The following is a 22,015-nucleotide window of genomic DNA, read 5'->3' as shown; positions in this document are numbered from 1 at the left end:
ACCAGCTACTAGGAAGAAAATTAACTCTGTTCTAACTGAAACCAGGACATCTAGCCACCCCTTATTCCATACCATTTATGTCATGCTCAGGTTACACTCTTTTCCATACATTCTAATTAGTCACCATTTTCATCTAGGGTGTATAGTAGTCATGGCAGTGATAACATACAGTATTATATGGTAATTAACATGGTACAACTCAATTCATGGGCTATTCTCACCCAGTATTAAATCCCCTTGAGGTACACACCGGACCTCTCCGTTCTTTTGCATCACCCACCAAGTGTATCCAGGTCCTGGAGCGAAAGCAATTCCACGAATGGGTTTGCCTTTTCCTGAGGCAGGAGTAGCCCAGACTGTTTTACCCAGCATATTTCTTACATGCACTACAGGAACTTTATCCCCTTCTACAGCACGTAACAGGTTTGATTGGGCAGGTCCAGCTCTGTTGGCAGATCCCCTAGTATTGACTAACCAGGTGGCCTTTGCCAAATGCGTATCCCTATTTTTTTAATGTCCCAGCGCCCATTGCTTTCAATGTAGTCTTTAACAGTCCATTGTATCATTCAACTTTCCCGGAGGCTGGTGCATGATAGGGGATGTGATACACCCATTCAATACCATGCTCTTTGGCCCAAGTGTCTGTAAGGTTGTTTCGGAAGTGAGTCCCATCGTCTGACTGTATTCTTTCTGGGGTGCCATGTCGCCATAGGACTTGCTTTTCAAGGCCCAGAATAGTGTTCTGGGCGGTGGCATGAGGCACAGGATATGTTTCCAGCCATCCGGTGGTTGCTTCCACCATTGTAAGTACATGGCGCTTGCCATTGCGAGTTTGAGGGAGTGTGATGGAATCAATCTGCCAGGCCTCTCCATATTTATATTTCAGCCATCGTCCTCCATACGAAAGAGGCTTTGACCGTTTGGCTTGCTTGATTGCAGCACATGTTTCACAGTCATGAATAACCTGTGCTATAGCGTCCATGGTCAGGTCCACCCCTCGATCACGAGCCCATCTGTATGTTGCATCTCTACCTTGATGGCCTGAGGTGTCATGGGCCCATCGGGCTATAAATAATTCACCTTTATGTTGCCAGTCCAGGTCCACCTGAGCTACTTCAATCTTAGCAGCCTGATCCACCTGCTGGTTGTTTTGATGTTCTTCAGCAGCCCGATTCTTGGGCACATGAGCATCTACGTGGCGTACCTTTTGTTCAAAGGAAGGGGACCCTTCCTTTGAACATCCAGCCTAGTACCGGCAGTTGGGGTGCTAGGAGGAGCTGCGCTTCAGTACCGACCACCTCCAAAGCAGATGGAACTCCTTCATATGCTGCCAATATCTCCTTTTTGGTTGGAGTGTAGCGGGCCTCAGATCCTCTGTATCCACGACTCCAAAACCCCAGGGGCCGACCTCGAGTTTCCCTATGTTCTTTCTGCCAGAGGCTCCAGGTGGGGCCGTTCTCCCCGGCTGCAGTGTAGAGCACATTCTTTACATCTGGTGCTGTTCGGACTGGCCAAAGGCTACTGCATGAACTATTTCCTGCTTGATTTGTTCAAAGGCTTGTCGTTGCTCAGGGCCCCATTCAAACTCATTCTTCTTAGGGGTTACTTGGTAGAGCGTTTTTACAATCAGACTGTAATTTGGAATGTGCATTCTCCAAAACCCCACAACACCTAGGAAAGTTTGTGTTTCTTTTGCTAGTTGGTGGAGACATAGCTGTTATTTTGTTGATCACATCCATTGGGATTTGAAGACGTCCATCTTGGCATTTTATTCCTAAAAACTGGATCTCTCATGCAGGTCCTTTGACTTTATTTTGTTTTATGGCAAAACCGGCTTTCAGAAGGATTTGGATTATTTTCCTTCCTTTCTCGAAAACTTCCGCTGATGTGTCACCCCACACAATAATGTAATCGATATATTGCAGGTGTTCAGGAGCTTCCCCCTGCTCCAGCACAGATTGGATCAGTCCATGGCAAATGGTAGGGCTATGTTTCCACCCCTGGGGCAGCTGATTCCAAGCATATTGGACTCCCCTCCAAGTGAAAGCAAATTGTGGCCTGCACTCTGCTGCTAGAGGGATGGAGAAAAATGCATTAGCGATATCAATTGTGGCGTACCACTTGGCTGCCTTCGATTCAAGTTCCTACTGGAGTTCTAGCATGTCCGGCACTGCAGCACTCAGTGGTGGCATCACTTCGTTCAGGCCCCGATAGTCCCCTGTTAGTCTCCACTCACCATTAGACTTTCACACTGGACATATGGGACTATTGAAAGGTGAATGAGTCTTGCTGATCACTCCTTGGCTCTCCAGTTGACGAATTAGCTTATGGATGGGAATCAGGGAGTCTCGGTTAGTGCGATATTGCCGCTGGTGCACAGTTGTGGTAGCGATTGGCACTTGCTGTTCTTCGACCCTCAACAACCCCGTAACACAGGGGTCCTCTGAGAGACCAGGCAAGGTAGACAATTGTTTAATGCCCTCTCTCTCTGAGGCAGCTATACCAAAAGCCCACTGGAACCCTTTTGAGTCCTTGAAGTATCCTCTTCTAAGATAGTCTATGCCAAGGATACATGGAGCATCTGGGCCAGTCACAATACAGTGCTTTTGCCACTCATTCCCAGTCAGACTCACTTCAGCCTCCAATACAGTCAACTGCTGAGATCCCCCTGTCACACCACAAATAAAGATGGGCTCTGGCCCTTTATAGCTCGATGGCATTACAGTACATTGTGCACCGGTGTCTACTAAAGCCTTATACTTCTGTGCATCTGACGTGCCAGGCCATCAAATCCACACAGTCCAATAATCACAGAATCACAGAATTTCTAGGTTGGAAGAGACCTCAAGATCATCGAGTCCAACCTCTGACCTAACACTAACAGTCCCCACTAAACCATATCCCTAAGCTCTACATCTAAACGTCTTTTGAAGACTTCCAGGGATGGTGACTCCACCACCTCCCTGGGCAGCCTGTTCCAGTGTCTAACCCTTTCAGTAAAGAAGTTCTTCCTAACATCTAACCTAAAACTCCCCTGGCGCAACTTAAGCCCATTCCTCCTCGTCCTGTCACCAGGCACGTGGGAGAACAGGCCAACCCCCACCTCACTACAGCCTCCTTTAAGGTACCTATAGAGAGCAATAAGGTCGCCCCTGAGCCTCCTCTTCTCCAAGCTGAACAAGCCCAGCTCCCTCAGCCGCTCCTCGTAGGACTTGTTCTCCAGACCCCTCACCAGCTTCGTCGCCCTTCTCTGGACCCGCTCGAGCGCCTCGATATCCTTCCTGTAGCGAGGGGCCCAAAACTGAACACAGTACTCGAGGTGCGGCCTCACCAGAGCTGAGTACAGGGGGACGATCACCTCCCTAGCCCTGCTGGTCACACTGTTTCTGATAAATGCCAGGATGCTGTTGGCCTTCTTGGCCACCTGAGCACACTGCTGGCTCATATTCAGCCGACTGTCCACCATCACTCCCAGGTCCTTCTCTGCCTGGCAGCTCTCCAACCACTCCTCTCCCAGCCTGTAGCTCTGCTTGGGGTTATTGCGCCCCAGGTGCAGGACCCGGCACTTGGCCTTGTTGAACTTCATGCAGTTGACCTCAGCCCATCGGTGCAGCCTATCCAGATCCTCCTGCAGAGCCTTCCTACCCTCGAGCAGATTGACACATGCGCATAGCTTGGTGTCATCTGCAAACTTACTGAGGGTGCACTCAATGCCCTCGTCCAGATCATCAATGAAGATATTAAAGAGGACCGGCCCCAGCACCGAGCCCTGGGGAACGCCACTAGTGACTGGCCTCCAACTGGACTTGACTCCATTTACCACGACTCTTTGGGCCCTGCTATCCAGCCAGTTTCTAACCCAACGAAGCGTGCGCCAGTCCAAGCCAAGAGCAGCCAGTATCTTGAGGAGAATGTTGTGGGAAACGGTGTCAAAAGCCTTGCTGAAGTCAAGGTCGACCACATTCACAGCCTTTCCCTCATCCACACAGCGCGTCACTTTATCATAGAAGGTGTGGAGGAATCGTTAAGTGAGGCAGGACATGTGAATGTTGAGCAGTTGGGAGACAATGGGCTGGTGAAGCACCGTACTCAACTCACATGAGCCTTGGCACGTACACCGCTGGCTGAGAGCCAATCAGGCTCAAGGACACGATGCCCTTGGGCCATCGGGAAAGTCCCTAAGGTGGGACAAGTAGCCAAAAGAAGGAGGACCAGACTGAAAAGCCCGGGAAGTGTTAACCAATCCTGAGCTTAGTTTCTGCAATATGTATGAGTTGATTATGTTCAAACTAGATAAAAGACGACTGAGCTATCCATTAAAGTTGAAGTTCACTGTTCACTCATATTGATGTGCTGGGTCTTCCTTCCGTCGGCAACAAATTGGCGCCCGAACAGGGACAAGTCTGAACAGGATTTGGACACTGCTGGCAGTGATCCAGGGCCACGGTTGGACGGAATAAAGGAGAAGCCGGTCCTGCAACGCAGCCCAGGAGGTGAAAAGGACAAGAATCGGAAGGTGAAAGGGAGTCCCGCACCCGGGATGAGCCTATTTAGGGTCCCGCCGGAAAAGCGCCGCCGAGGTGTTTGCAAAGGCTGCAACCGACGTATATAAAGGTATGAAAAGATAAGCGGCGTATTATTTGCTCAAATGCTTTTTAGAAAAGCGGAGCATTTTAGATACAGATTGTAGAAAAAGAATTGCCAGGGTTATTAGTATATGGGATAGCTAAGGGTTGTTTTACAAGTCCTGATACAGTTTTTGAACAAACAAGAGTGACGTAAATTTGGAAATAAATTGTTTGATGATGTTAGGAACGATGTTAAGTTTACTGGGAGATTTGATGAGGCCATGGAGAATAGTGGCTAATGCATTAGCCACACATAAAGATGAACAAACAGTTGCCGCTGCTGCAACAGAGTGGTCAGGACCACCAAGAAGGGTTAATAATGTTAATCCACAGCAAATAAATATGGAAGGAACAGATTGCCCGTTGCCACCTTCCGTTAGAACTTTTACTATCACACAGGGGATCTCGGGAATTTCGGGGATGCCTGTGACAATGTCCTCTGTAGCAGAGGAGGAGCTCTCACTACCAACAGCTCCAACTGCTCCAATAGAAAGTGAGAAAGGAGCAAGTGAAAGGACCAGTGCTAACTCATTTCCATCAAATATAAATCCCTTCACAACGGGGGTGCAGGGAAGAGCAGGTCTATGGAGGCAAATAGCAAATGAGGCACTGCGTGAAGGGAATTATGAAACGGCAGCACAGTTAACACAAGCTTTTCCGGTAGTATACTCGCCACCAGATGCACAGGGGAATGTGACCGTTAATATGACAAATTTAGACTGGAAACTATTAACTCAATTGCGATCTACCGTAAATGATTCTGGTTTAAAGGGGGAACCTACTCGGCAAATGTTAGATTATATTTGGGGAACTAATATATTGCTCCCCGGGGACATACGTGGTATAATGAAGCTGATCCTAACACAACATCAACAGCTTCTTTTTAATGCGCATTGGCAAAGTGTTTGTCAAGAGGCAGTAGCTGTGATAAGGGCACCTGGAGATCCGTTGTATGGTGTCACGTTGGAGGAATTGATGGGACTCGGACCATATTATAGATTAGAGACACAAGCGTTGCTGGGTCCAGACAAAGCTAAAGAATCAATGAGATCGGCTCGAAGAGCCTTGGACCAAATTAGAGAGCCAGGGGGGATACCATCCTATATGGGTATCAAGCAAGGAAGGGAGGAACCATTTGGGTTGTTTATTGATCGAGTAGCAAACGCAATACAAGCGGCTGGGGTACTTGATGATCTAAAGGGCACTATTCTAAAGCAGTGTGCAATTCAAAACTGCAACCCTTCAACTCGTAGTATATTAGCTACGCTACCGGGAACTTGGACAATTGAGGAGGGTTTAGAAAGGATGGCTCAGGTACCCGTGGGTCCGCATGCTATGTTGGTAGATGTAATAAAACAACTAGGGAATAGCATGAAAGAACAGGCACAGGTATTCAGAGAGACTGCACAGCAATCGCAGAATCAAATATTCGCTGCCCTTGCTCCTTTGCAAACGCCCGGAGGCCGTCCTACTGGCCAATGGTCTTCACTGCAACTGCGTTGTTTTCGCTGTGGGATCACCGGACATAGGAAACGAGAGTGCAGAACGAGATCAGTGTGGTGTCAGAACTGCCAATCCAATACACATAACACAGCGATCTGTCGGTATGGTGCGTCGGGAAACGGCCAGAGCAGCGGGAAGGACCGCCCCGCGACGACACAAAAAGCGGCATTTACCACAGAGGCCGGAACGACACCGTTTACCTCCGACCAGCCACCAGAGGGAGTCTCGGCTTGGATTTGGCAACAGCAGTAGATGTAACGCTATTGGACTCTAAACCCACCAGGGTAGGAACAGGAGTTATGGGACCAGTTACTGTCAATGGTGATCCTGTGGGAGCTTTATTGATAGGAAGATCGTCTGCTACCTTGAATGGATTACAAATATTGGTTGGACTTACTGATAAAGACTATTGTGGGGAAATACAGATTATAGTTTCTGCAATGTTTCCTCCAATGCATGTGCCGCGGAATACAAAGATAGCTCAATTACCTGGTCTACCTAATCCTGCTATGATACCAGAGGGTTGGCATTTATTGATTGTGGATCTGAAAGACTGTTTTTTCACAATAGCCCTCCATGAAAATGACAAACAGAGGTTTGCCTTTACTCTCCCGGCAATAAATCGTGAAGGTCCAGATCAAAGATTTGAATGGACTGTATTACCCCAGGGAATGCGTAATTCACCTATGTTATGTCAGCTTTATGTTGACGCAGCTCTGCAACCGATTCGACGAAAATGGCTAGAGACAATAATCTATCGTTACATGGATGATATTTTGTTAGCCCAGAAGGAACCGTTTTCTCTACAACAGAAAAACGACTTAACACTGACCTTAAAACAAATGGGACTCGTACTTGCACCGGAAAAGGTTCAGGAGACAAGTCCCTGGAAGTTTTTGGGTTGGAAAATTACAGACTCCACCATTCAGCCTCAAAAACTTACAATCCAATCGGATATCAAAACTCTTAATGATGCTCAAAAACTGCTGGGAGATTTACAATGGATCAGGCCAGTAGTCGGGATTCTGAATGAACTGTTAAATCCCATTCGGCCGTTATTAAAAGGAACTGATCCTGCTTCAAAAGTGACACTATCAGAAAAACAACAAGAAATACTACAACAAATCGCATCTTTGATCACAACGAGTGTCACGCATCGACGTATATCTGACAAGCCACTCGATCTTACCGTTCTATGTGGCTCAAAATGCCTGATGGGTGCCATAACACAGCAAAAAATAAAAACGGGGGAGAAGGGAGGAGGAACTGTGGTATTAGAATGGATAGCTCCTCCGTTACAACCTCGACGAACAATTCAAGAAAAAATTGCAACATTAGCAGAATTAGTAAAGAAGGGGAGGAATCGAATATTGCAAGTGGATGGGGTTCCTCCAAATATTATCTGGTTACCCATGAAGCCAGGCGATTTGGAATGGTATATACAAAACTCTGAAGAGTTACAAGCTGCACTACTACAGGATGGCGCTACTATAGTAGCAAAAACCTTACAATCAACTTCTCTGACATGGATGGAAAACCAGGGATGGATAACTAAGCCAAAACGATCGTCTATCCCACTTAAGAATGCAGTGACAGTTTTCACTGACGCAGGAAAACGTTCTCAAACTGCTGCAGTGACTTGGAAGGATGAGCATGGTTGGAAACATCAAATTTTACAAGCCCAAGATAAAGACTCATTACAGACACTAGAACTTCTTGCAGTAGTATGGGCATTTATAAAATGGAGAGATGTTCCGTTAAACGTGGTATCCGATTCCTTATATGTAGTAGGCATAGCAAATCGTATAGAAGACTCAGCCTTAAGAGACTTAAAAAATGAACGGCTGTCAGAATTAATAATCAGTCTACAGATCGCCATAGCTCAAAGAAGTGAACCGTACGCAGTAATACACATAAGGAGTCATCAGTGGGAAGAAGGCCTGGGAGAAGGCAACGCTCGAGCGGACCGACTAGTCGCCGCAACAGCTATTGAAGCACCACTGTCACCCTTTTGCAGAGCTCGGGAGGCTCATGCTATTTTTCACCAGAACGCTAAAGAACTTGCGCGGGCTTACAAACTGTCTAGAGCTGATGCGCAGGCGATAGTAAAAGCTTGCCCAACGTGTAATCATTACAATTCGGGTGTGGGAATCGGAATCGGAACAAACCCGAGAGGGATTAAAACCAACGAAGTGTGGCAAATGGACGTCACTCATGTCACAGCATTTGGCAGATTGAGATATCTGCATGTAACGATAGACACTTATAGTCACATGATTTGGGCTACACCGCAGCCTGGGGAAAAAGTTCGGGTTGTACGATGTCATCTTGCCAGTTGTTTTGCAGTAATGGGAGTACCACAAACCATAAAGACAGATAATGGTCCAGCCTATGTTAGTGGGCCGCTTAAGCGATTTATGGAACTATGGGACATTAAGCATATAACTGGTATTCCACATTCACCAACTGGTCAAGCTATAGTAGAAAGAGCTAATGGAACAGTTAAGCAGTATTTGGAAAAGTTTAAAGACATTACAGATATTAGAGAGAGGGTGGATAAAACCTTATTTGTTCTCAATCATTTGTGTGTATTTGGAGATGATGAGGAACCACCCGCGACACGTCATTACATTAAGTCTGAAAATGATAATAAATGTATTATGAGAGTACTGTACCGAGATACGAAAACGGGACAATGGCTGGGGCCTGCTGATGTGATTTATATGGGGCGAGGTTATGTGTGTATCTCTTCCCCTACAGGGCCAACCTGGGTTCCTAGTCGATGTGTTAAACCAGCCATTGAAGAAAAGTCATCAAGTACGAATAACAGCAACCATGGCTGATCTAACGGCACAAGGGATTCTGGTTGCATTATCTTTGACAATGACGGTTGGACGTAATAGTGCCATCCTAAGCAAAATCGATCCTCAAACCAATATGTGGGTCACTTGGGCAAAACAAACCGGACAAAGTTCATTTTGCCTATTCCTCGCTTCTGCGTCTGATCCTTTCGTTGATGAGTTGATTATGTTTGAAATGGTTAAGGGATCATACGCAAAAAATTGTAGTACAAGATAGTTGGTTTGAAGGTTGGTTTAAATCTGTTTTTGGGAACATGGGTGGATGGTTTTTTCTTCGTCAAAGAGGAACTTCGTTTTCTACTTATAGTTATATTGATTATAGTTGCTGCAAAATAAAAACGGGGGAATTGTGGAGGAATCGTTAAGTGAGGCAGGACATGTGAATGTTGAGCAGTTGGGAGACAATGGGCTGGTGAAGCACCGTACTCAACTCACATGAGCCTTGGCACGTACACCGCTGGCTGAGAGCCAATCAGGCTCAAGGACACGATGCCCTTGGGCCATCGGGAAAGTCCCTAAGGTGGGACAAGTAGCCAAAAGAAGGAGGACCAGACTGAAAAGCCCGGGAAGTGTTAACCAATCCTGAGCTTAGTTTCTGCAATATGTATGAGTTGATTATGTTCAAACTAGATAAAAGACGACTGAGCTATCCATTAAAGTTGAAGTTCACTGTTCACTCATATTGATGTGCTGGGTCTTCCTTCCGTCGGCAACAAGAAGGAGATCAGGTTCGTCAAGCAGGACCTGCCTTTCATAAACCCATGCTGACTGGGCCTGATCACCTGCTTGCCCTGCAAGTGCTGCGTGATGACTCTCAAGAGAATCTGCTCCATGAGCTTCCCTGGCACTGAGGTCAAACTGACAGGCCTGTAGTTTCCCGGGTCAGTCCTCCGGCCCTTCTTGTAGATGGGCGTCACATTTGCTAGCCGCCAGTCAACTGGGACCTCCCCCGATAGCCAGGACTGCCGATAAATGATGGATAGGGGCTTGGCCAGCTCCTCCACCAGTTCTCTCAGTACCCTTGGGTGGATCCCATCCGGCCCCATTGACTTGTGCACATCCAAGTGCCGTAGCAGGTCACCAACCAGTTCTTCGTGGATGGTGAGGGCCACATTCTGCTCCCCATCCCCTTCCACCAGCTCAGGGTACTGGGTATCCAGAGAACAACCAGTATTGCCGCTAAAGACTGAGGCAAAGAAGGCATTGAGCACCTCCACCTTTTCCTCATCTCTTGTAACTAAGTTTCCCCCCGCATCCAGTAAAGGATGGAGATTATCCTTAGTCCTCCTTTTTGTGTTGATGTATTTATAAAAACGTTTTTTGTTATCTTTAACGGCAGTAGCCAGATTGAGCTCCAGATGAGCTTTGGCCTTCCTAATTTTGTCCCTGCACAGCCTCACAACATCCTTATAGTCCTCCCTAGTGGCCTGCCCACTTTTCCAAAGATTATAAACCCTCTTTTTTCTCCTAAGCTCAAGCCACAGTTCTCTGTTCAGCCAGGCTGGTCTTCTTCCCCGCCAGCTCATCTTTGGGCACATGGGGACAGACCGCTCCTGCGCCATTAAGATTTCCCTCTTGAAGAGCGCCCAGCCTTCCTGGACCCCTCTGCCCTTCAGAACCGCCTCCCAAGGGACTCCACCAACTAGTGTCCTGAGCAGCTCAAAGTCAGCCCTCCGGAAGTCCAATACAGCGGTTTTACTGGTCCCCTTCCTGGCCTCGCCAAGAATAGTGAACTCCACCATTTCGTGGTCACTCTGCCCAAGACAGCTCCCGACAATCACATCCTCCACCAGTCCTTCTCTGTTTGTGAACAGAAGGTCTAGCGGGGCACCACCCCTGTTAGGTTCACTAATCAGCTGCGTCAGGAAGCTATCTTCCACTCTCTCCAGAAACCTCCTAGACTGCTTTCTCTGGGCTGTGTTGTGCTTCCAGGATATGTCAGGGAAGTTGAAGTCCCCCACGAGTACAAGCGCTGAAGATTTTGCAACTTCTGTCAGCTGCCTGTAGAACTCCTCATCCGTTTCCTCATCCTGGTTCGGCGGTCTATAGCAGACCCCGACCAGGACACTAGCCTTGTTGTCCCAGCTGATCCTAACCCAAAGGGACTTGACCTTGTCATTCCTAGCCTCGAGTTCTACAACATCGAAAGACTCTCTAATATAGAAAGCCACACCGCCACCCCTTCTGTGCTGCCTGTCCCTTCTGAAGAGCTTATAGCCAGGCATAGCAGCACTCCAGTCATGAGACTGGTCCCACCACGTCTCCGTGATGGCAACCAAGTCGTAGCTTGCCTGCTGCACAATGGCTTCCAGCTCCCCCTGTTTGTTACCCATGCTGCGTGCATTGGTGTAGATGCACTTCAGCTGGGCCATTACCTTATTCCCCGGCCTTGCTATTGTTCCCCCTGGCACAGCCCCAACAATCCTTGCTTCAGCCCCATCCCCCTTCTTACCTAGTTTAAAGCCCTATCAATGAGCCCTGCCAGCTCCTGGCCCAGGATCCTTTTTCCCCTAAAGGATAGGGACCCGTCTACGGCCATCAGGCCAGGTGCTGAGTAAAGTGCCCCATGGTCGAAAAACCCAAGATTTCTGCGTTGGCACCAGCCCTGGAGCCACGTGTTTAACAGGTGGGCTTTCCGTGTCCTCTCCGTACCCCTCCCTGCCACCGTAGGGATGGATGAAAACACCACCTGCACTCCCGCTCCATCCAATAACCGTCCCAGCCCCCTAAAGTCTCTTTTGATAGCCTTCAGGCTTCTCTCTTCAATGTTGTCACTGCCCGCCTGGACTATCAAAAGAGGATAATAATCAGAGGGGCGTACCAGGTTGGGAAGCTTCCTGGCAACGTCCCTGACCCTGGCCCCAGGGAGGCAGTAGACTTCCCTACGGGTAGGGTCAGGCCGACAAATAGGGCCCTCTGTTCCCCTAAGAATAGAGTCTCCAACAACAATAACCCTCCTGTCTTTCTTGATGGAGGCAGTCCTGAGGCATGGAGTCGACCTCCTCTCTTTAGGCATCCTCCTGTGAAGGTGGGGCCGGAAGGGGAGGGCATCGCCTGCGATGTCGAGCAGGGACCTGTTTCCATTCCTCCTCAACTCCCAGATCCTCTCCCTCTGCCCGACGGCGACAGGGCAGGGGGTCCACCCTCATTTGGGGTGTCTCACCCCGGTACCTCTCCTTGAGGAGAATAAACTCGATTGTCCCTTTCCTCCCCCTGGCTGGAGGCAGGGCCCCCCTAATCCTGGTCAGAATCTTCTTCGTTTCTGTGTTTGAAGGACTGTCTGCTGGAAGTTGGAGCAGCAAACTTTTCAGAGAATCCCTTTTTCCAGATTGTTTTCTTTTGCAATTCACGTACCTGTGCCTCTAGTGTCGCGGTAGATTTTCCATCCCATTTTCTCATGTCCTCTCCATGGTCTCGTAAGTAAAACCACAGGGTGGCACTAGGTGAGTGTTGGGAATTGGCATACAGGACGTGGACATAAGCAACCAGGGGTAGGCCTTAGAAATCTCAGGGCCTGCTGTAGCTGAGCAAACCAAGCTGCCAGAGTAACTGTGAGAAGCTCCCACGGCAATGACTCCCACATCGCCCAATTAAGGAACTCAGAAAATACTGTAACCAGCAGCTGGCCTCAAGGACTAGGTCTACGTGACTGCTAATCACAAAGGGGGTTGTTTTCCTGACTGCTAATCAAAAGGGGGGTTCTTTTCTTGCAGGTGGGGTTGTTTTCTTATAGTTGTTTGTCTGTGTGCTTTTGACCAATAATCTTGTGTGAAACACTGTCGGCCCCTGTAAAGTTCACTATAAAAGTTAGGCTATTCGGGCAATAAAATGGAGCAGCATGATCTGACTCTGCTGGTGTCTGTCGTGCTTTCGGCCGTGATTCACAGAATCACAGAATTTTCTAGGTTGGAAGAGACCTCAAGATCATCGAGTCCAACCTCTGACCTAAAACTAACAGTCCCCACTAAACCATATCCCTAAGCTCTACATCTAAACGTCTTTTGAAGACTTCCAGGGATGGTGACTCCACCACCTCCCTGGGCAGCCCGTTCCAATGCCTCACAACCCTTTCAGTAAAGAAGCTCTTCCTAACATCTAACCTAAAACTCCCCTGGCGTAACTTTAGCCCATTCCCCCTCGTCCTGTCACCAGACACATGGGAGAACAGGCCAACCCCCACCTCGCTACAGCCTCCTTTAATGTACTTATACAGAGCAATAAGGTCACCCCTGAGCCTCCTCTTCTCTAGGCTGAACAAGCCCAGCTCCTTCAGCCGCTCCTCGTAGGACTTGCTCTCCAGGCCCCTCACCAGCTTCGTCGCCCTTCTTTGGACCCGCTCAAGCACCTCGATGTCCTTCTTGTAGCGAGGGGCCCAAAACTGAACACAGTACTCGAGGTGCGGCCTCACCAGAGCCGAGTACAGGGGGACGATCACCTCCCTAGCCCTGCTGGTCACAGTGTTTCTGATACAAGCCAGGATGCCGTTGGCCTTCTTGGCCACCAGAGCACACTGCTGGCTCATATTCAGCCGACTGTCCACCATCACTCCCAGGTCCTTCTCTGCCTGGCAGCTCTCCAACCATTCCTCTCCCAGCCTGTAGCTCTGCTTGGGGTTATTGCGCCCCAGGTGCAGGACCCGGCACTTGGCCTTGTTAAACTTCATGCAGTTGACCTCAGCCCATCGGTGCAGCCTATCCAGATCCTCCTGCAGAGCCTTCCTACCCTCGAGCAGATCGACACACGCACCTAGCTTGGTGTCATCTGCAAACTTACTGAGGGTGCACTCAATGCCGTCATCCAGATCATTGATGAAGATGTTAAAGAGGACCGGCCCCAGCACCGAGGGGTTCGCAACAAATGGTGCCCGAACAGGCTGAGACCTGAACAGGACCTGAACAGGACATCGCAGCGGCACAGGGACAGACATCGCAGCGCAACGGGACACCAGCGGCGCCGGGACATTGGCGCGGCGCCGAGACCAGTGGCGCCGGGGACCAGCGGCGCCGCGACATCACAGCGCCGAGACTGAGACATGGGAGCGGCGCGGGGCATCGGAGCGCCGCCGGGACATCGGAGCGCTGCCGGGTCATCGGAGTTCAGCCGGGACAGCCGGGACGACCCGGGACCACTCTACACAGGACTCACGGTGGGATGCGGCACTCACGGTGAGAGACGCGGGAAACGGGGGGACGCGGGGACGCGGGGACTCACGGTGAGAGACGCGGGAAACGGAACCGCGCAGGAAATTGAAGTAATTGCGGGACACTGAAGTAATCGCGGTGGAGATGAAAGGGAGGATAATCCCCGCACCCGCAGTCTGACAGGTGAACGGGACGTAACGGGACATAAACGCGGAATCCCCGCACCTGGGGGCACCTATAGAGGGTCCCTGCCAGTCACGTGTCTCGCAAAGACTGCAACAGCATAAATAAAGGCATGGAGACACAAGCGGCATATGATTTGCTCAAATGCTTTTTAGAAAAGCGGAGCACGCAGGGTATAGACTGCAAAAAGGATTTACCAGGATTATTAGCATATGGAGTAGCACAGGGTTGTTTTATCAATCCGGATACAGTTTTTGAACAAGCAGAGTGGCGCAAATTTGGGGACAAATTGTTTGATGAAGTTATTAATGACAATAAGACTGCTAAAAAATTATCGAAGCCTTGGAAAGCAGTCACTAACGCCTTAGCTATACATCAGGCTGAGCAGAGAGTCGCTGCTGCCGCTACAGAGCGACTGGGATTGCCAGAAAGAGCTGCTAGTGTTAACCCTCAACAGGGAGAGGTGGAGGGAGCTGGGGATTGCCCATTGCTGCCTTCAGTGAGAATGATAACGCTGCCATCCTCTGAATCGTCATTGGTGCTCCCGCCATCACCAGCAGCACTACCAGCAGCACTACCGACTCCTACTCACAAAAGTGGGGAGATGGACGAGGAAATAAGAGAGCAAAAACCAGACAGAAAAAACACAAGCCCGTTTACAGACGGTGTTCAACAGAGGCAGAGGGTGTGGAACCAAATAGCAAATGAGGCCCTACGCGAGGGTGAACACGAGATAGCTGCACAATTGATTCCAGAGGCCTTCCCGGTAATATACTCACCACCGGACGCCCAGGGTAATGTTACAGTTAATCTAGTGAATTTGGACTGGAAATTGTTAACTCAGCTGCCGTCCACAGTAAATGACTCAGGTCTGAAAGGTGAACCTACAAGACAGATTCTGGACTACATTTGGGGAACAAATATTTTGCTTCCAGGAGACATACGCAACATAATGAAGTTAATTTTGACCCAACACCAGCAGCTCTTATTTAATGCCCATTGGCACTCTGCTTGTCAAGAAGCAGTCGCAGTGATAAGAGCACCGGGGGACCCTTTACATGGGGTCACACTGGAAGAGTTGATGGGGGTAGGACCGTATTTTAGGACAGAAGCACAGGCATTGCTGGGACCTGATAAAGCCAAGGAATCAATGAGAATGGCCAGAAGAGCATTGGATCGGATAAAGGGGCCAGGGGGAATACCTTCCTACATGGGAATCAAACAGGGTAGAGAGGAACCATTTGGGCTTTTTATTGATCGCGTAGCAAATGCCATACAGGCGGCAGGGGTGCCCGATTACCTCAAGGGCATGATATTAAAACAGTGCGCAATTCAGAATAGCAACCCCTCTACCCGCACTATATTAGCTTCCTTACCTGGGGCATGGACAATCGAGGAAGGGTTGGAAAGAATGGCTCAGGTACCAGTAGGCCCACAGGCTATGTTAGTAGAGGCAGTAAAGCAATTAGGTGACAGCATGCGAGAACAGGCACAGGCTGTGAAAGAGCATGTTCAGTCTACACAGAGTCAGGTCCTTGCAGCTCTTGCTCCTTTGCAAACCGCCGGTTCACGCTCTGGTAGTCAAGTACCACCCCCTAGTAACCAATTACCACACCGCTGCCGATGTTATCGTTGTGGTGCTTTTGGACACGTGAGACGATACTGCAAAGCTGGGGCAGTATGGTGCTCAAATTGTCAGTCGAACAATCACAGTGAAGCGGTGTTATAAATGGCTCAGGATTCAAATTAGGATTAAATAAAAATAGGATTTATTAAAAGAATATAAAGGAATAAAGGTAAGCAAACAGCGCTGGGTGCACCAGACGGTATCCAAACGACTGTTGTCTTCATCCGGTTTGATCCCGGACACCGGAATCCAACTGAACGGTATCCAAACGACTCTGTCGTCTTCGTCCGGATCTTCGCGCGCAGAATTACGGGCAAAAAACAGCCGGCAAGGGAGCTCAAAAAAAATCAAATTCTTTGCTTACCTTTTTTCAGGTTCAGGATGGCATTAGTCCCGATCTGACTCAAACAGGAGCCACCAAATGGTGGGGCGCCTCTCCTAGATTAAATCAGAATTCAGGAACTATAGCCTCCCGGACGAGCCCCCAAATTGTTATAAATGGCTCAGGATTCAAATTAGGATTAAATAAAAAATTAGGATTTATTAAAAGAATATAAAGGAATAGAGGTAAGCAAACAGCGCTGGGTGCACCGGGAGTCTCCGCTCCACCAGGACGCACACCAGTTACATCAAGCAGCTGATTTTTATGCTCCTAGACTAATACATATTCATTACTACTTCTAAAAAAACCCAGGTTATTATAATTAGCTTCCGGGGTCCAGTCCCTCCTACTGGAGCATGCGCATCAGTCTCCTCTGGGGGTCTCTAGGGGTCTTTCACGCTGAAGGCTCGTAGTCTTCCTCTCCCCTTTGTACTCACTCGGCACTATTCCAAGTTTATGGAACACTCTCTGTACACTCTCTGCAGGTCTTGTCTCCCAACCGTCCTTCAGCTTCTTTTTTCTTCCTCTTAATCTCTCGGCCTCCTAGCCAGATACCAAAGATCCGCATAGTATCCCATAACAGTCACTAGTTGTTATCAGTTGTTCTGAAACTCCCAGACATCAAACACAAACAGCTTTCTTATTTGACGCTTCACGAGTAATTAAAACATTCTTCCCCAGCCATTCACAGACACATCTATAGCAGTGTTAAGTTAATCTCGAAGAAGACAGGAAAAAAGGCTGTAACTGTTAGAAATAGAAGTCCGGAATAACAAAAGCAAACAGGTTCATAAATTTAAGGAGTGTTTTCTGAAGACGTGATAAATTGACTAGAATGAGGGGGAGACTGGGACACACTGCATCTGTGGTTCAAGAATTAAATTGCCAGTGCAGGGCCCAGAGGCAGACAGGATTCAAACAGAATTGTTCTATATGGACACGAATTGTTAACACATTCCTCACAGCGACATGTCGACGTAACGTGCCGGGAAATGGCCGGAACAGCGGGAAGAGTCGCAAACGCCTCCCGCAGCCGCTCCGCTCTCGGCTCCGGCGCCGGCACCGGCCGGGGCAGCGCGGCCGCGGGCGGCCACCTCTCGGCTGGGGCCGGTCCCGGTCCCTGTGCTCGAAGTTTCCCAAGCCCGCCCCGCCGAGGCGGAGGATGCAGCAGGACGGCGCGGAGCAGGGCGGCTTCCCGTGGCCGGAGCCGCTGCCCGTGGCCGGCCCGGCGCTGCCGTTCCGCTGCCCGCGCTGCGGGGAGCGCGGCCGGTTCGACAGCCTGGCGGCCTTGCGGGCGCACCTGCAGCACGGCCGCGGCCGCGGCGAGCGGCGGGCGCCGGCCGGGGGCCGCCCGCTCCTCCCGCTGCGGGACGCGGCGCCGGCTCGCCGCCGGAGCCCTGCGGCCGGGGCAGCCCCTCCGGTCGCGGGGCGCCCCTCGCCGCCTTCTGCGACGCCTCCGGAGAGGGGCGGCCGGAGCCGGAGCCGGAGGCGGCCGGGCTGGCGCATGTCAGGGCGAAGTTCAGCAGGATGGTGGAGGCCGTGGACAAGACAATGGTGGAGGCCGTGGACAAGACGATGGAGAAGTGGCTCGACAGGCTGACCGGGGAGCTGGCCCAGAAGACGGCGGAGCTGCTGGAGGTGCGGCCGGGCTGGCGCATGTCAGGGCAAAGTTCAGCAGGATGGTGGATGCCGTGGACAAGACAATGGTGGAGGCCGTGGACAAGACGATGGAGAAGTGGCTCGACAGGCTGACCGGGGAGCTGGCCCAGAAGACGGCGGAGCTGCTGGAGGTGCGGGCGGCCTTCGTGCAGCTCTCGCAGAAGAATCAGGAGGTGCAGCGGAGGGAGCGGGTGCTCAGCAGGCAGGTGGACGTGGCAGTGGAGATGATCGCGGCCTTGAAGCAGCGCCTCAGCGAGTTCGAGGAGGAGGCAGAAAAAGAATTGCGGGGAAAAGCCAGGCTCCAGCACTTCATTGAGAACCTGCTGCAGCGCATGGACCTGGCGGAGAGGCAGCTAGAGTATTACCAAAACCAGCAGATCGCCTGCAGCCGTATAGCAGATGTTACACTCTCTTTCCTAACTAGTAATCATGTGTCTCATCCATTTGTGGTGAATGGTCAGTGGCAAAGAGAAAAGGGGGAGAGTAAGGGGCGGCAAAGACAGAAACGGTACCAGGAGGATGCCACTGACACTGACGGCACGGGTAATAGCAGTAGTATAAGTGACACAGGTGCGGGGCGGCGGCGGGCGCCAGTGTCCTGGAAATGTGATGGTGAAAAGGACTGTGACAGTGCAGAAGATGAAGAGAATTGTGGCATTGTGACTTGTAGTGCAGCAGAATTTACATGCAGTAGTGGGCAATGTATTTCCAAAAGCTTTGTCTGCAATGGTCAAGGTAACTGCTCCGACCACTCGGATGAATCTTTGGAGCAGTGTGGCCGCCAGCCTGCACCTCTGGTGAAGTGTTATGTGAGTGAGGTGCAGTGCGGCTCAGGTCAAAAAGACTGTGACAGAGATCCTGATTGCAAGGATGGAAGTGATGAAATTAACTGCCCTTCTCGGACCTGCAGGCCAGACCAGTTCAGGTGTGAAGATGGGAACTGTGTCCATGGGAGTAGGCAGTGCAGTGGTGCGAGAGACTGTCTGGATGGCACTGATGAAGCAAACTGTAACAATGTTATTCAGTGCTCTGGACCTGGCAAATTCAAGTGCAGAAGTGGAGAATACATAGATATCAATAAAGTGTGTAACCAGCAGAGAGACTGCAAGGACTGGGGTGATGAGCCCCTGAAGGAATGCAACATAAATGAATGTGACTGTCCAGCTGGGTTTGAGTTTGTAGACAAGAGAAACTGTGGAGATATTGATGAATGTCAAAACCCTGGTATCTGTAGTCAAATCTGTATCAACCTGAAAGGTGGCTACAAATGTGAACGTAGCCGTGGATATCAGATGATTCCTGCTACAGGAACCTGGAAAAGGCCATACCGGTACAAAAACACAAATAACACCTGTGATTACAATGACGCTGCTAAGCAGGGTTTAGGGGTTCATAGCATGGAGACAAGGGGTAACAACTACAGTGTTTGGAACAATTGTACAGCTTTGGCCTTACCTCCTGATGTTTTTCTGATTTGTGGGGATAGGGCCTGGCAAGGTATCCGTGCAAATGCTATCAGATGTCCATGTTACTTAGATAAACTCATTGTATTCGCTCCTAGCTTGTTACAGTTGTGTGAGATCACCAGACATAAATGGGCATTGCTTGCACCGGATTGCAATGATAATGTTGAATTGTGTGGGGTTGCAGCTAGAGCGGCCTTGGCAATTTTAGTGCTTGGAGTGGCATCTGCGGCCGCACGTAACAACTGCTCGGCTGCGGGGACTGGCTGCGGTGTGGACGCCCCTAGGTGCACCCTGAGCGTTTTGTTCGGAGGGGACTCCACTCTCAGCTGCTCACCGCAGGAGCAGACAAAGATCTCCTGTAGCTGCAGACAAACAGTATGTTTTCAGCTGCTGGAGGGATACTAACTGGAGCATTAATAATTGTATGTGTTATTCTTAAATGTCCAGGTATTTTGTGTTGAAAGTATTTGTGTAAGGGTAAGGTTTTAAAACAAAACTGGAGTGTTAATAATTGTATGTGTTATTCTTAAATGTCCAGGTATTTTGTGTTGAAAGTATTTGTGTAAGGGTAAGGTTTTAAAACAAAGTGTTGCAAGTCACTTCATGAGGAACACAATGAGAGACAATACTTGTTTGTTTGCTTATCATTCTAAATTATATTCTTGTGGTATGATTGAGGTTGTGGTATGATTGAGAGTGAGATGTGCCAGAGGCCTCTGGGTGTGTGATTGTGCTCTGGGTGTACGATTGTGCTCTGTATGTGTGATTGTACTGTGTACTGTGTGAGCGCATTTTAGCCATAGCACAGGTTATTGTTGCCCTAGTGCAGGATCCCGGGATATAACCACAGTGCAGGCTAAAAGCATAGGAAATTGGTGCCGGCAAAAATCATAGGAAAATGGATTTATTACAGCGCTTTTTAGAAAAACGGGGAGTCGATTGTAAGCAACTAGCAGGGCTAGTTGCGATCGGTCGAGCAAAATCAAGTTTCACAAGTACGGAGTCATTGTTTGAAGTAGCCACTTGGAGAAATTTAAGGGAATGTACTGTTTAGACCTTTTTGATCATAATGAGTCAACTCACAAATTCATTACTTTCCTGAAAGAGCACATGAGAAAGTCAATATGGTATCAATCCTTTCAATCAATGGTTCACTGATTTGTTTGAAACAATGCATAGATGGTTACTGGGATTAGTCAAAGGGGGATTAAGGATTCTGTTCATTGTGGTGTCAATCATCATTACACGTAGTATTGTGATAAATGTGGTTAAAGGGTTACTTGCAAAATGTTATAGGGATTTTGAAGTGGTGCCAGGAACAGGTACCCAGTGGATCACTGCAAAGTGGACTGAAGCAGTTTTAGAATCTGCACACGCCGAAGACGACCATGAAGAGGTTCCTGATAGTCATTCTGACAATGACGTGGGCTGTGACACCTCAAGGACTGTCAAGAACAGCCTTCAATCACCATCAAGTGATTAGGTTTAAGTGTGTTACTATTAAGTTGTGTTACTTACTATTAAATTGTGTTACCATTAAGTGCTTACAGTAATTGTAGTGTTATTAGGGTTAAGTTGTATAGTTGTGTTATGTTATGTATTCGACATCTGATGTAAAACCAAGTACTGCTTGTACAAAAAGAAAACAGGGGAATTGTTGGGAATTGGCATACAGGACGTGGACATAAGCAACCAGGGGTAGGCCTTAGAAATCTCAGGGCCTGCTGTAGCTGAGCAAACCAAGCTGCCAGAGTAACTGTGAGAAGCTCCCACGGCAATGACTCCCACATCGCCCAATTAAGGAACTCAGAAAATACTGTAACCAGCAGCTGGCCTCAAGGACTAGGTCTACGTGACCGCTAATCACAAAGGGGGTTGTTTTCCTGACTGCTAATCAAAAGGGGGGTTCTTTTCTTGCAGGTGGGGTTGTTTTCTTATAGTTGTTTGTCTGTGTGCTTTTGACCAATAATCTTGTGTGAAACACTGTCGGCCCCTGTAAAGTTCACTATAAAAGTTAGGCTATTCGGGCAATAAAATGGAGCAGCATGATCTGACTCTGCTGGTGTTTGTCGTGCTTTCGGCCGTGATTCGCAACAGGTGAGTACCCACCATATCGTCTTCCTTGTGTGGATGAACGCCTACCCCTGATAGCTGAGACACTGCTTTGTGCAGGTGGGGAGGAGAATAATCTCTCTTCAAGTTGGTGAACCTTTTCAGAAAGTTTCTCTACAGTGTTCTCTTTTGGTCGGTGGACACTGGTTGGTTCAGGTGGGGAGGAAGATAGATTCTCTTTAAGTTGGTGGAACTCTTCAGAAAGTTTCTCCACAGCGGAGACGCAGGCCTGTAAGGAAGAGGAGAGACTTTCTTCGTACTGCCGGAGTTGTTTAGCCACTTCATCCACTGTGGTTTCCTCATCCTCTTTCCAGGTCATTATTTCCAATGAGCTGGCATATGATGATGGTGCACTCCGTACAAACTTCCGCCACATGGGTCGCGTACACCTGACTTCATCTGGATCTTTGGATGTGCTTCCTAAGTAGTTGTTTAACTTTAAGCAAAACCTGA

At 49.1% G+C, this 22,015-nt stretch overlaps 2 protein-coding genes across 2 annotated transcripts in view; one reads left to right on the top strand and one right to left on the bottom strand.

Moving 5' to 3' along the window:
- LOC137847037 (uncharacterized) overlaps positions 1 to 22,015 on the bottom strand; it is a 222,527-nt gene that overhangs the window by 15,191 nt on the left and 185,321 nt on the right. The window lies entirely within an intron of this gene.
- Positions 17,990 to 22,015, top strand: part of LOC137847016 (uncharacterized) — a 257,368-nt gene continuing 253,342 nt past the window's right edge. The window contains exon 1 of the mRNA XM_068665232.1: positions 17,990 to 21,035. Coding sequence (XP_068521333.1) covers positions 18,005 to 19,855 — 1,851 coding nt within the window. The 5' untranslated portion in view covers positions 17,990 to 18,004 and the 3' untranslated portion in view covers positions 19,856 to 21,035. The remainder of the gene's footprint in view (positions 21,036 to 22,015) is intronic.

Source organism: Anas acuta, chromosome W, assembly GCF_963932015.1.
Source record: "Anas acuta chromosome W, bAnaAcu1.1, whole genome shotgun sequence".
Lineage (NCBI taxonomy): Eukaryota > Metazoa > Chordata > Aves > Anseriformes > Anatidae > Anas > Anas acuta.
This window is presented reverse-complemented; position numbering and strand designations above follow the sequence as displayed.